Source organism: Empidonax traillii, unplaced genomic scaffold (assembly GCF_003031625.1).
Source record: "Empidonax traillii isolate 1590-97213 ecotype Southwest subspecies unplaced genomic scaffold, ASM303162v1 scaffold58:size1836614, whole genome shotgun sequence".
NCBI lineage: Eukaryota > Metazoa > Chordata > Aves > Passeriformes > Tyrannidae > Empidonax > Empidonax traillii.
The window spans coordinates 239,293-255,368 of NW_020955251.1; the positions used below are offsets into that span (position 1 = coordinate 239,293).

Consider the following 16,076-nt stretch of genomic DNA (forward strand, 5'->3'; position numbering starts at 1 on the left):
CTGACAACAGGCTGTGGGTTTGTGTTTGTGCCAGGTGATGGAAAAATACGTTCTTATTATTCATCAGTGTGCCACTGCAGATGGGTTTCCTAGATGCATTCACTCTTTGGAGGAGAAACGGGAATAGCTGATGACATGATCTTTAATATTTCTGCTTTCATAATTCAGTCCCCACTTTCATTATTACGTCTGGACATCCTGACAGATCACAGCCTTAGAGGTGCTGATGAAATGTCTGCCTGGTCAAGCAGACGTTGTCCAAGATGTTGTTACTGAGACTGACTGACTCACACCACCAAAGCAGGACACCTGCTAATTGTCAGGAGCTGTTGTGAGTGTTAGTCATTAATGCTTTTGAAAGCAAATAGCTAAGGATTCTTAAGGATGCTGCACAGGGAAATAAAAGTGAGAAGCACTGAGAAAGTAAATTCTGAAAAGAGCAGAGGGAGGCTGTGGAGGCAGGTCACTGTTTTTCTGGTGTGTCTGTCCGAAGAGGACAGCTTTTACCGCAAAGCAGGCCCCAAAATGCTGATGTGCCAGTAGGATAGTATTGCTTTGTGTGTGACATACAGTAACCCTGCCTGCCTGCCGTGATTGCTCTGGAGGGTGTGCTAAACCTCCTGGGGAGTTGTTCATTGCCCCTGATGGAGACCCACAGTCCATGTGAGACCTGAGGGACAGCTTCTCTACGTGGTTTTCTCCAGTGAGATCTGCAGAGTTGAGTTTGCTCATTGTGTCATGATGTAAAGATGGTCTGTAGGAACCTCTCTGGTCATTTCCAAGTAGCTAAATTCTTCTCTTCTTTTGTGAGAATTCACGTGCACTTCTCAGATAACATCTCACGCTTCTGTGTATCTATTTTGTTATGTGGGGCTTTTTTCTCAAGAAATCCATTTGTATAAGGGAGATTTTAAACATTCATTGTTTTTTAGTTACTAGAGTCAGAGCCTGGCTTTCTGTGTGTATTCTGCAGGAACTGTAGGGATATACCTGGAGATCAGGCTGGTGTTCAGTAATACCAGCTTTTGAAGTCCCCAAGCATGCAGACAGCAAAGAAGGTCTGGCAGCTACTTGCCAATAACCTTGTAAACAACACTCCAATGCCCTGACTCATATAACAACTACAAGATCCTTTTGTGTTGTAAACACGACAAATTAGTAGAATTGATGGATCTGAGGAAAAAAAATTTTAAAAAAATCGAACCACAATCATTAAACTAGCAGTTTTGAAGTGGGACAAAATTACTATTCTCAGAAAGTCTCTTCTGTCAGGAGTTTAGTGCCATCCTAACGTGATCTAATCCTGCTTCTTGAGGATAGGTATTCTAAAGATTGTCCTAGAGAAACAATCGTGGTTATTGCTGGTAGTTGGGACTACAGATCCAGGTTGGAGTGGTCAGGATTCAGCCAGGCTGGCTGGCAGAGTTGTCTCTGAAGTGCACACTCTGGCTTTGCTGGACAGTTTTCTCTTCATCCCTATGTTCCCTCAGGGGTCCTTGCCAGGTATCAGTGAGCAACAGTGAGCACAGTCTTCTGCTGGAGCACAGCTGCTTGTGGTGTTGTCACACAGAGCCACCTTCTCACAGAACAAAGGTGAACCATGGCTCATTAGTGTTCACATTCATGAGGTTTGCCTGTTTGCTCAGCTTGGGCTTGGCTCAAGCCGCTCAGCAGCTCTGGGGCCCACATAAGGGATGTGGAGGTAAGAAAGATGTGACCTTGTTGACCATGTAGAGCACATGAAGAGTCCCATGGGGTTATCCTCAGTTCCCAGCATGAACCACCTGGCTAAAATGAGCTTCTCTCCAGGCCCTCAGCATCAGGCCACAGGGGAGCAAAATGCCTTGCCAAACCCTCTGCTGCTGTCTCAGAATGATGTTCTGCAGGAGCAAGAGGCTGCAAGACTGTCTGAGCAAAAAACAACATGTGTTCAAGCAATTAAACCCCCATGACTAAGGGGAAATAATGACACTTGCAGCCCACACCTTCCCTGTGCACGAGGAGATGTGGAACTCCTGGCTGGGCTCCTGAGGGGCTGCCACCTTCTTGTGGCTGCCAAACATGTAGGAGCTGCTCGCCTACGTCTGGTCGGCTCTGTGGCTGCACAATGCTGCTGCTGTCTGCTGGGGAGATTTTGGATCAAGGATTCGGTGTTTATAAAGTGTTCTCTGAAGCACGTCCTCAAAAACACCATGAAAGCAAGTAATAGTTTATTCTTCACAAGCTTGTTGCCTCTCAGTGGCAGAGGAGGCTGTGTGTTCCAAGTAGGAATAAAGCACCACGGGGGTCAGCGCTGCAACTTGTTTTTCGTGAGGATCTCTTGGACAATGGCATAAGCACCTCGAGGATGGTGGTTGTTTGCACACAGGAACTGTGGGACTGGGCTGAGCCTGGAGTTTGCGCTCAGCCAAAAAATCAAGTTTTTCTTTCACTGCAATATGTTGTTGAACTGTTCAGTGGCCCTGCAAAATTGTGGGTTTTTTTCCACCTGGCTAAATTAGACAACTGTGAAAGAGGATTAATTGCTCTGAAATCAATGGTGCTGCAGGGGTGTTGCTGACATCAGCACAAAATAATGTCAACACAGGAAAATGTAAATTGGATATAATAATATAAAACAGTTTTATACTATTTACATACACATAGCTACTGTAACACTCATTTTATACCTATTACAATGATTTAATGGAAGTCATTGTAGACCTACACCGACAGAAAAAATTTATTGCATGTAAATGAAACATGGCATGGTGGTCTTCTGTAGCCATCCCTGAAACATGGGTCAGTGAAGGCCAATATGAGCAATAAGTTTTCCCTAACTGGCTAAAAATACTTGCTTTCAAACTGTACAATAGCAGTTGATTTGGACGTGTGGTTGGTGCTTCGAGATGATCTAGTAATTGATTTTAAAACAGATGGCAGCTGTCAAATAAGCATTTGTATTTATCTGATGTTTCTATGACAACCCTTGGGGTTTTGCTATCTCAGAAGTCTTTGTTTCCTCCTTTCCTAGACCCCCTTTCTGTTCTCTGATCTCTCTTCCTCCCATGTTCTTTTGATGTGTCCTACTGCAAGTTCTTTTGAGCTTTCTTTCCTAATGTAAGCCACGGCCTTTATGTTAGGCTTTAATTTTGCTTTGCTTGAAATTCCTTTTTATTAACAGTTTTAATAAAACAGCAAAATGTCCTCAACACACCAAATACTTCATGATCATCAGCTACAATGCATCACACAAACAAAACCATTGATTACACTCCCCAGAAATGCTGTACTTTACCACATCAGCAATTAATAATATTGAAGGGGAAGTTCCCTCTGTCAGGCAAAATCTTACATAATACTTGGTGCAAAAATTAAAATATTCTGAATTAATCAGTCTATTGAGAGAAAATTAGATATGTTTGTGTGTATGCATATATCTACTCAGAGGAGAATCAAACTATTTATTATCTATCTTTGTATTCTGTGGGTACAACATTCATAATATTGTTTGGATTTTCTACTGAAGAAGAAAATGCAACGCTCAGAACAAGAAGACGATTTTGATTGCATGATCCAAATTAGTTTAACTGTTCAAAAGGCATGTGGATGTGGCATTTGGGAATATGGTTTAGTGGTGAACACAGTGGTTAACGGTTGGACCTGATGGTCTTGGAGGCTTTTCCAACCCAAACGCTTCTATGATTTTAATGGTTGAAATTTCCTAAGTGCCTCTGTCCATTGCACCCTTATTTTGGACTCTCGAGGTGAAGGAAGCCTCAGCTTTTCTAGGTACAGATAAATAAGCCTTTCTGCTCAGTCGGCAAGGACACCTCCTCAGGTGTTGGAAGTTACCTTTCTGAAGTCAGTGACGTGCAGCTGTTAATTGCAGCCCACCTATGTAACACAAGGTGTTCCACCAGAAGTGGGCACAACATTCAGATGTCTAGAAGATGACAGAAAAGCAAATATAATTTTTTCACTTGAAAAATTATTTCTTTTTCTCAATCTTTCCTCCTGATATCATCTTTACTTCTTTTTTTTTTTCTTTTTTTTCCTTTTTTTTTTTCTTGAAGGTGATAGGAAAGGGTTGCAATGGTACCTGTCATAGAACTGGTTTGTCCAAGTATTACTGTCTTCTTGTACACGCCTGGTTTTGTTAACTCACACTTGAAAATTACAAGTTATTCCTGTCAACTTGAAAAATTAGAAGAAACCTCTAAGCTACCAATGGCTTTCTCAGTCAGTCATTGGTGAAGGCTGTATCTTCTCCCAAACAGCAAGTCAGAACTTTGCCACGTTCAGCAGAAAGGCCAATTCACCAGTATGACTCAACAAACATTTTGCTGGCTAATACATCCCCATCAAAGAGTCATTACTTGTAAGCAAGGTCATCCAGCTGTTTCAGAGTGATTCAATACTGAATATGCTAACATGGAATAAGCATTGACTTGCCTCAGCCCCTGTGCTTGAACCCAGCCAGCATGTCTGAACAACCCCTGTTCAGTTAGGGCAACAACACACTTTATTCTCACTGGTTTTGGGTTTGCACGCCCTGGTGTGGCTGGCAAGCAAAGCACAGACCCACCAGCATCTGACTGTGAGGGGATCTCAGCAGCTCACTCACAACATCCTGAAATCATGTAGCAATCAGTCACCACAAGCTTTGGGGAAGAGAGCGAAGGTTTTGATCAATTATCACTTTATACTCTTAGTCAGGAGGTCATGAGCTGTATGTGTAGGGGGGCTTTGGTGTTTAAAGAAAACCTTTTTTTTCATAAATGTGAGGCAGGTTCTGAACTAACTTTGGAAAGACTCAGGAGTATCGATTGCAACTGATTTTCTGAGCAAGTGTGTCGTGGTTTCAGCAAATGCAAGGAATAGAGAGAACAAGAACAAGTGGGCTGCAAATTATGTTTTACTTTTAGCTGAAACTTTCTGGTACTAATCCATTTTATATTTCATGAGAACATTCCCTGGTTTGCTAAAACTAACTGATCTCTCTAATAACAGCAAGGTCCTGGCTTTGATTCAAGGCAAAGGTTCACTCAATTAAATCTCATTAACAGAGGACCACAAAACCTGCACTAAAACCTTTCTGGGTGTGTGACCTTCAGCAAAACTGCTTCATTAAGTCTGAGATCCTGCAGAAAATGTTTGCTGAATAAAGTCATTCCTAATTAATGTTAAAATGTCAAGGATTCATGTGCCATCCATCTTTACTCCTTTTCCTTTACACTCTTAATTATCTACTTAATGGGCAACCAATATTAAAGTCAAAAGCAGCATCTTTTAAATGTACATAGAACAGGTGGAACAATGCATTAAAGCAAATTTACCAGATGTGCTTTCCCATGCAACATTTGTGACTTCCTAAATATACTTCCAAAACCCCAGTTAGATGTTGCCATTAAGCATTGGTTAATTAATTTGTTATTTGTAAAATACATAAGTGTCGAGCATGATTTTCCCTTGCACCCTGTCTGATGTTACCTTGATTTTTATCCCAAGCCATATGCAAGTCTGGATTAACAAAGTGTTTATTTGCTCTGTGATGAATGTAATTGTCTATTCTCCAAGGATTGCTCAAGAAATAATGTTTTTAAAAAATAAAAGACTCATTAGTGAGTTTCTGGTCTTCAGACTAGAGGGATGTCCTGGTTGGATTGAGGGGTCATCATAGAGTGGTGTACAAACCTGGTGGGTCTAAACTTGGAAAATCCTCAGTCCTTTTTCTAGTGGCCAGGCACTGGAGCTGCTTGGACCCTGTGTAGCAGGACTTGGTGGTGAAGGCTTAGAAACACTCTGCAGCCTCTTTAATTTTTATTCTCATATTAAAGTAATGGGGCCCATCTTCCTGCCCATCAATCTGTACGGCATATGCAAGCCCTTCTGGTGGTTTAAATAGGAATGACTCACATGATATTAAGGCTCTTAATGAAAATGGATTACATTATTGCCTTTCACAAAATGGGAGGTTTAAAAAGCCAAGTTAGTGTCTTCCAAATGTCAGTAACTGGAGACACTTTGGACAAAGAGTGAATTTTTATAGCATTTCTGGAGATCTGTAAGATGAACTCATCTTTACAATGAAGAATATTAAATGATAAGAAAAGTATTAGAAATTAGAAGCTCTTTGAGTTTAATGAGAACTAGGTTCTACCAGTATTCAAAATAATTTCTTATGATGGCAATATTGTTTCCTCCTTAAATACTTGAACTCTGACACCTTTTATGGGCATCTTTCTGAGTACCTTTTCAACAGCAACATCATTACTGAAATATCAAAAAAAAACCCTATAATCCCAAAATTCAGTGGTAAAAAGGATCAGGATCTGATCTTGGCTACTTATGGAAAATTGCTTTGCAAAGTGTCTTAAAAAGTGAAATAGTGATAAAAGTCAAGATGGTATTCAAGCCACAGACTCCAAAGCCTGGTATCCTGTAAAGAAGCCTTTACTGAGTATTAGAAAATTGCTATATTTGTTTGTTCCCAACTGGCAACAGAACTTTGGAATAATTAAATTGTTGCTGAAGCACTTGTATCTAAGCATAAACACTGTTTGAATTGATTGATAGCTGTCTAGTATGACATTGTGAACTGTATCCACGTGCAGGACACATAGCAGGAGTAGCAGGGCCTTTTATGTTGCCATGAATACATACAATAATATGAATAATTTGATGTTTCTTCAGCAAGGTAATTATGTTTAATAGCCTATAAATACAGAGTAATTGTTATCAATTGTGTTCATTTGTGTATATGGCATAATTTGATGAGTATTTTTAATTGATATTCGTGTGGCATCCTCCCCGTGCTGTGATTAGACTGGGATTTTCATATCTACGCTGCTTAATTTATTGCTAACTAGTAATTTACCCCTAATAGCCCTTTTTTTTTTCTGTTCTCTCCTTGTTTTTTTTTCCTTTTTAATTAGAGGAAATCTTGAAGACTCACATTGCTCATTGGTGGTCTCCTGATGGCACCAGGTTAGCATATGCAACAATTAATGCCTCCAGAGTCCCCACCATGGAGATCCCGATATACACCGGCAGCCTTTACCCTACTGTTAAAACGTATCATTATCCAAAGGTAAGGGAAAATAAAATAATCAGTCCCGTTGCTCTATCAGAAATAAATTATTTTTTCTTTCCAGTAGGCTCAGACAGGGGACTGCATAATGGTGCACACTGATAAGCAATGAAAATAAACAGATCTAAGGGAAGATGAGCTGCTCCCCAGTGAATGTGGTCTCCATTACTCTTTAGCTGCATTTGTAAAATTGCAGTTTTCTGATTCCATGAGTATGAGTAATTCTAAATATAATGAAAATAAAATTCAAAAAATCCTTTCTTTTTACACATTAAAAAAAAAGCAATTGTGTTTCCATGCTAGAATGGGGTTGTTGGAATTTCTATATTTATATATATTTCTGTATATAGATAAATTTCTATATTTAGAGATAGTTGGATACATACATACATACATACATATATTCTATATTAAAATAAATTAAAAAAAAAAAACAGTAGAAGGAAAATGCACTCTTTTGTCTTCCTTAGAATATCCAGGATGGCCTAAGGTGGAGGAAACATAGTCTGTTTTCAGAGCCTTGTAGTGCCTGAGCGTTACACAAACACAGTGAAAGACAGAAAAGATTTGAGAGCCATTCTATCCTTAATGTGGAGACCTGCAGTGGGTGCACAGCACCAGCACAGCTCTCTACCAGTACAGACACACTGCCACTCTTATTGCTGTAATTTTCTGCTCTAAAGCAGTACAGGGGTGTCTGTTGCAGCCATTTCTTCTGGATGTCTTGCTATAAGCACTGATTACCCAAGACCTCACATGCTGGTCCAAACTGAACCATAATTTAGCAGGAGAGATATCCACATGCATGCAGGTCTTGTGGAAATCACAGTGGTTCAGTGGCCCTTTCCTGCAGTACAAAATGAATCAGTATATCAACGATCATCCTGTTAGACAATCTTTTATGAAAAGGTGCATGAAATAGCAATATTTCCAATTGCCATGAAAAGTAGAATTTTTTTTTACCAAGTATCCTAAGTAAATTACCACTTGTTTGTGCTCTCTGACCTCTCCACACTGTGCAACATCACTACAGTTGCAGGGGGATGTAATAAATCAAAATCAGTGTAATCCATGGGGATTTAATAAATCAAAACCATTCTGTGTTGTATATGATGTGTTAATTTATTCTTATTTTAAAATCCAGGCTGGAATGGAAAATCCAACTATTTCTTTGCATGTGATTGGTCTGAATGGACCCACCCATGACCTGGAAATGACTCCACCAGATGATCAGAGGATGAGGTAGGTGCTTTCTCACCCTGGAGGGCTGGATCCCAGTTGTCTTGGGGTTTTAGATCAGAGCCTGACTTTTTTTTTAGATCATTTTTCTTTCTCTGCTGCTATAAAAAAAGGTTCATTTTGTATAAAGCTGCTTAATTTTTTTTTCCAAATTATTTCTCTTTTTACTTCTATTTTGCCTAGCATTATTAGTTTTTCATTTGAAATTGCTGTGACACAAACTGACTTTGGAGTAGGGTTATTTTTAGGGAACTTGACAGAATGTCCCCAGATCTATAAGGACACCTTCATTCCACTTGGAATCACAGGCATTATGGGAGGGGTGTTGTCTGCAGCCTGTATGAGAGACCATGAAGCAGAAACAGGGCACCCTATAGCACAGCAAACACGAGCTCATTCCTTCATGATGTGAACACAGGAATGAAACCAGGTGGACATTCTGCAAATATATTGCCTGATCTTTATTAACAATAAGAAAGAAAGCTTTTCTCTGTTCTTTGTGTATTTTAGAAGCTGGCCTGCAATTCAGCCAACTACTTAGAAATCCATTTCTAATTAGATGCTTAAGTCTGCATTCAGCAGCAGTTTAAAAGTTTGGCTTGGACTTGGGCATGTGGCCAAAGCTTGTGTTTGGTATTTGTGTTTGTTTACATTGAGCTACATTTACGTTGTTCCCGAGAGAAGCAGCTTTAGGTAGTGCATGGTGCTCTTCTGTGCAGAGACTGGAGATTAGAACCCAAATCCAGATTTTCAGTAACTTTGATTTAAACTTAAAATAGCTCTGTGGAAGGGCAAGCAAAATCAGACCCTGTTTCTACATCTAAAGTATCCACAGCAACCCTTCCATATGCAGTGCTGTAGGATTTTCATTCCCAGGCACATCACTTGTTCCTGTAGGAGCATCCAGCCGATGTGCATGCTCATGTTTTTCAGCTGATAGCTAAATTAGTGTCATTCCAGTCCAATAAAGACAGTTACAGCACAGGGCTAACAAATCAGGGCAGTTGGGGGGATGTAGGTGTGACCTTCATTGTGCATGATAAGGATATAGGGACTGTGGACAAGGCTGCATAGTCATCTGATGGGAGGACACTTAACCAGTGGGATTATTTACGGTGAGAATTCCTTTCTTCAATAGGAAAGCTACTGTCACCCTTAGAACATGTTTACAGTGAATAACTCTAAAATACTCCAAATCCATTTATGCAACAAAAGATGTACGACCTACGACTGAACCAAAGGGGCACAAATGCAATTTCCTTTCAAAAATACAACTTCAGACCTGTATACAGCAGGAAGGAGTTCAGGATCACAGTATTCCCATCACAGCATCCCCGTGGCAGTATCAGAACGGCATCTCCCGGACAATATAATTTCCCTGTTGGTAACATTCTCTGTAAACAGAGAGACTCAGAAACATTTTAATTACAGCAATAACTTCAGACTGCAGGATCCAAGTGTTGTTAATAAATTTGTTCTATAGGGTTACGGGTGGCCATACTTTATTTGGTCGCAATCAATATTGCAAAACGATGCAAAATACATCATAATTAATTAGTGTCTGTATGTTTCATCAAAGCCACAGCAATTGCCATCTCGAGGGCATGATAGAAGCAGTGCTGCTAGAGCAATAGGGGTGCATTTTCATTATGCATATGTTTTCTGAAATGGGAGGATTAGTGTGATAACATTTCATTAAAACAGGCAAGAGGGATGTACTGTACAGTTAGTTACAGAAGAGAGTTTCAAGAAGCTGGTGATAAGGATCTCCAAGCAGGCACGTCCTGTCTGAAGCATTTCGATGTTCTCAGGCAGTTCACGTAGATGATCTATGGACAGAGTGGTATTTCGTGTTCTTTTTATCTGGAGCAAAGTGATTTAGTACAATTAATAAAGCAGATAATAAAGTGGAGATATGCCATGGTCTTCTTTCTTTAAAAATTAAAAGACGTCTGAAATTTTCCACAGAAATTAGATATTTTTCAGTTAAAAGAAAACCAAAAACCAGAGCTGATGATGGGAGACATATTTTGGGGGGAAATGTACAATATTGATAACTTTTCCTTTTTAAAAATCTTTCATTGTGAACATTTTTACCATATTTTCTCCAAGTCATATTTTTCTATGAGAAACAGAAAGGGGTGGAAATTACAGGGAAAAGAAAAATAAAAAAATATTATAACACTTAATGCCTGAAAACCACTGAACCTCAAGAATTACATCATCAGATGGTCAGAATTGGATCATGACCCAGCTTGTCTCTCATGTCATATTTGCATCTCAGGTGGCGAATGAAGAAACGTGTTATTTCCCCAGAGTGCATAAATTGTCACTGGTCCTTGCATAGGCCAGGAACAAATAAATAATGAAGAAACTCAGATAACTCCAGCCTGGATCTGAGGCAGGAGCCATCTGTGCCCCAGAGACCATGGGCTGTCACTTGGCCACATAATATATCACTGTGTTCTTTGTGGTGTTTATGGCTTTATTACTGTGGCCATAGTGTAATTATTCGTATTATAGATTCATACCTCATGTTTTGGATTCATACCTAATATTTTCGGCTCATACCTCCAGGAAGCAGCCCTGGAAAGCTGGGATTTGAACAAGGGTGTATCTCAGATGATTGCAAACCCAGCCACCAGTGTCTTTACTGGGATGGGGTCTAGATTTTGCTTTATGGGAGGGAATAGGTTCTCCTTAAATCAGCTCCATTTAAAATCTGGGATAGATCAGGTGGAGAGGGCTTGGGAAAGGCACTGACTTCTCATTTCTCCCCACTGGCTGCTCAACCAGTGCAGCTGCTGGAGCAGCAGGTGTTTAAAATTAACTGAGATGAATCACACCTTATTGTCTCATTTTCTTCTGCAAAATGGGAACCATAAAACTTGGTTGTCCTACAGAGGAGATGTGAAGGAAAATAAATGAAAGACTCAACACTACTCAGAAATGAGAATACTGAATATGCAAGTAGCTGCAGTTATCTGCAGGATGGGTTATCTGTGGTCTTGATGGCTGGGAGAGGCTTCAAAGAGAAACTGAGACTCTGTGCCTTTGTTTAGGGTGTTAAGGAAGCTCTTGAGTCACCTAAAATAACAGCTAAAAGTTCCCGAGAAAAAACATGGTTCCTGTGTTTAAACAGTGAGAGGGATATAAAAATTGAATATATTACCTTGAAACTTTAAATCAGAAATATGTAAAAAAGGCTCCAAGCCACAACAGGTACTAAATTCACTTTCCTTTTCTGGGGAGGCTGAATCTGGTCAGTTCATTCTGGAGAGAAAAAAAGAGACAGTTATACAGTTTAATTTTCCTTTGTTGTTTTTTTCCTCTTAGGACCCATGCTGTTGCAGATATAGAGTAAAATTACAATTTTATTTCAGGCACTAAATTTTCAGACTGCCGTTGTCTCACCTGGACATATCCTTCCCTCCTGTGCACTGGATGCAAGTGTTGAGGTCTTTTGTTATTTTTCCCAAGCCAATTTCCAACAGTAAATATTACTGAAAACTACAAAATCAATTTCCAACTTGTTATTTTTCTAGACAAACAGGCCTTTCTGGTTTTGCCCTTTCTATTCAGTATGTGCAGGAGCGCTTGCCAGAACACAAAGTACTTTTCAGTGGCACAGCACATTATTTCCAATGAGAGCAACAATTCCTTATACATATTTTATAGCAAACAAATGAACTAATAAATTTTTTACAGACTGTATGCTGTAAAATGTCGTATCATAATTTAAGGATGTCTTTGGCCCACATAGCCCAGCAGTATATTATAGCATCACCAGCTTTGACAACTCAGCCAGAGCTGTACCCTACAAATAAAGTGGTGGAGCCCTGAATTGCTGCAGAGGTGGACATCACCACACCCTGGCTCTGAGAAGGCGACCATCAGCGAATTTATTCCTGATCCTGTATTTTCCATCCCAGCCTGTGTGGTTCCACCGCTCACTTAGTGCACAGGACTTTTCCTGAAGGTGTTGATCACAGGACTGTGCAGCCCACACTCATGATTTACTTCAAGTGGTTTCACAACCTGAATATGTCCAGCCATAGAGGATGGTGCTGGGAGTGTGGGAGGTTTGCCAGTGCAAACCCTCACATCTCTGCTTTATGACAACCAGCTGCATCTGCTTTACAGAAATCTCATGTTGTTCCCAACTCTATCCCTCTTGGTGTCTGCCTTTTAATGCAAGGATCCACTTGTGGATACTTAGGTGTGCAGTTGGCATAATTAAAGGCCCTTAACTTTCATAAGCATAAAGAATCCAGCCATTGGTGGTGGTGGGTCTGAGTCAACCAGTTAGTGTGCTCAGAATGGAAACTGTTTGCAAGTTCTTTTCCACCTGTGCATAAATTTGTAGCTCCGGGCATTTCAATCCTTCCCAGAAGACAGAATAGCTTGAAAGATTCTTTCTCTCCGTAGTCGTCACTTCTTTGATAATAACTTTCAGAAGTGTCAGATAAAACACCTTCACAGCCTTAAAAGTGTCATTTTTAGGGGTTGAAATACATACATAAGGCAGCCTGAAGACATCAAGACACAATGTTCTTAATAACCAGAGATCTCTCCTGGACCGTTTGCCCGTGGCAGCCCCCAGCTGCTCTGCCGTGCGGGAATTCATCAGGATGGCAGGACTGTGATTTGGTTCATTTATGTCTGTGTTTGCAGGGACTACTACATAACCATGGTGAAGTGGGCGACCAGCACCAAGGTGGCAGTAAACTGGCTGAACAGGGCCCAGAACGTGTCAATCCTGACGCTGTGCGATGCCACCACTGGGGTTTGCACAAAGGTAGGAGAGACGAGCAAAGGGGGTCACTTGCCATCAGTTTTCGTAACCCAAGGAAGGAGAAACTATTTATTTTACCTTGTGACACATTAGTTAGCTGGCACATATTTATTTGGGCAGACACGGAATATAAACAATGTTTGCAATATTTAAATTTATTTTTAACAGCTAGAAAGCCAAGAATACTCTTGTGTGTGAGAGAGAGAGAGTGATTACTTGTCTTAAAATACCTGTATACAGACACATCTCAGAAGTTTGTAACCTGAACACTTTTGCAACATTCTGGTTGCATTATATATATTTAATGTCATTAAAACCAGCTCATGTTCATCTACACACATTTTAATTGTTTTTAATTAATCCCTTCTGTAAATGCACTAATATAAATATGGATATACGCTCTGTATTAGCAGATTCTATCTTTTAAACTGACATAGGTGTTTCCACAGTAGAAAATTTTCCTGATATACCCTCCCTTGAAAAAAATGATGCAATTCTGTGTATCGAGTACACTGTACAGAAAATTTCTTAGCAACTATCATTTCAACCTTTATTTATATCTTTAAAAGCTTTATTTCTTTGGGGAGTAATATATCTTACGGATTTATGTGTTTGGTCTGTATGAGCAAAATGTTTTCTTGATCTAGTGCATGCTTATTTATTAGAGAGTAAAGGCAAAGAGAGGAGCCCCTGAATTCCACTCCTGAAGCACATGTTGAAACAATTTCCTTGTATTTCTGAACAACCTTTCAAATTCAATTCAACAGCTTCTTGCACTGATGAGCAAAACGTAATACATGACAAGTATTGTATTAATGATCTTTTTCTGTTTTAGAAACATGAAGATGAGAGTGATGCCTGGCTACACAGACAGGTAATAATGATCTTCTCCTCGTGGTCAAGTTTTTGGCAGGTTTTTTTGTTTCACTGTGTTTTCCACCAAGGAGAAAAACTGATTTCCAGACCTGAAAAAGATACTTGGAAGATGGCATGATCTGTATAATGGAAAAGAGTCTCTCAGTAACAAACAAGTTGTTACTGAAGATGCCATCTTCAATAGTTCTTAGTTCTTAGCCTGCAATTTACTTGGATTTAAAAGAGATGAAAAGCTGATGGTGTAAATTCACCCACTGACAGTATCTGTGTAGGACTCAATAACCTCAGAGGTCCTTCATACCCTGCCTTGAGACTGATAATGATTTAAACAGTATGGGGGTTGTTTCTGGTCATTTTAATTGAGATTCTTTTGTCTTGAGAGACAAAATCATGCAGATAGGACATTTTAAGTCTCTTAAAGATCATATCTCAGGCACATGGTGTGACTCTTGGGGATGGTCCTGTGCAGGGCTTAGAGTTGGACTCGATGATCCTTGTGGGTCCCTTCCAACTCAGCATGCTCTGTGTGATTCTGTGATATTTAAACTTGCCCAGGAGTCAGTTTGTGAAGTGACCTCGGATTTGATTAAGCTGTTCTTAAGAGAGAAGCTGTGATACCAATTCAGCCATAACACTGAACTGTTTTTCAGGCATTGTGTGAATGCCAGACAGGGAGCAGCGTGTCTGATAAAGATCTTCTACCGTATATTTTTCCAAGTCCAGATTTAAAGCATTTCACATTTTTGTCACAGCTTGTTCAGAGGAGCCAAGAACGTGTAGAAATGACACTACATCAGCTCATGGCAAGAGCAATGCTCTCCTCTGTTCCAGAGGCTGTCCTACAGCAATGGGCTGTGTGTGATCCAGACAAAAATTGATTGTACAGTGGAAATGGAATTTGTGCTCCAGGAATTTCAAGTAATCTTTTGCTGGTGTGCAAAGGTATAGAGTAATAATGCTGCTGAAGTATTCTTTACATTCATAAGAACCGTGTTGGCTTGAGTAGGAAACAAAAGCTTGAAAGACAAGCCAAATTAGGAGATAAATTGCCAAGGTATCATATATTAGAAAATAATAAAAATAGGATTCATTTATTTTTTAAGTTGACGGATAGCTGTAATCTTTTCACTTCTATTTACTACAGTATAGTAGAACTTCTGTTTTATAGAATTAATACTGTAGAGCAGAACTTGTGTTTTTACACTGCTATGGTTCTTTAGTTACTTCCCTACTGTGGGACAGGCATTAAAAGATGATGTTTTATCCTCAATAGCTGAAGTAAACGATCTGTCAGTCTCTAATGGGCCTGCTCCAGGGAGATATATTTTGGTTTACTATATCTCCAAAGAGCATATACTTATATTGAGAGCACACACTTAGTTTGGTGTTAGAGGAGGATGTTCATTACAGCCAAATGAGTCAGACATCTCAGTACTAAACTAAGATAACATTTTCTATGGACTTTGGAGACATTTGACAGCACCATTCAAAAGCTTTTATAAGAGTCTGAAGAATTATAGAGCTCTTCCCCCTGTATTTATGACAACAAAATCACTTAAAATTCTAGGTTTGGCTGAATATGATCACTAAGATAATTGTATTTTCTGTATTTACCTTTTATTTTATGACACATTAATCTAGATAACTGGAAAACTATTTTCATGGCGTGTCTGACTCTGAGAATGATGTGAAAATGCTAAATGCTAGTGTGGATCCACTAACCTCTTCAAGAAGGAGATGAATTGCACATCAGGCAGCTACTGAAGGAGCTCAGGAATGTGACTCAGCTCGGGATGAAGACTCCTTGGTTGAGACATTTTAGTATATATGCATATGAGCCAGGTGCCAAATCCCCTCTGGAGACAGCCAGTGTGGCGAGCAGTGGGGTCACACAATCAAGAGACCCTGGGCAGGATTCATCTCACCCTGAAGAAGACACCCACTGCCTGGTTGTCCAGCTTTCTCTGTGTGGTCCGTTGACCAGGCCTCCTTCTGAGAAATACCCCAGTTTTAAATCAGTAGGACCAAGGAGTCTAATTGCTTGCCTTTTCCTTTAAAAAAAAACCCTTCAAAGTACTCCATACACATGGTTTG

General features: G+C 39.8%; 1 protein-coding gene across 1 annotated transcript in view; it reads left to right on the top strand.

Annotated features, from left to right (window-relative positions):
- Positions 1 to 16,076, top strand: part of DPP6 (dipeptidyl peptidase like 6) — a 245,207-nt gene that overhangs the window by 185,077 nt on the left and 44,054 nt on the right. The window contains exons 9-12 of the mRNA XM_027879778.1: positions 6,918 to 7,072; positions 8,217 to 8,314; positions 12,986 to 13,109; positions 13,942 to 13,980. Of these exons, the coding sequence (XP_027735579.1) occupies positions 6,918 to 7,072; positions 8,217 to 8,314; positions 12,986 to 13,109; positions 13,942 to 13,980 (416 nt within the window). The remainder of the gene's footprint in view (positions 1 to 6,917; positions 7,073 to 8,216; positions 8,315 to 12,985; positions 13,110 to 13,941; positions 13,981 to 16,076) is intronic.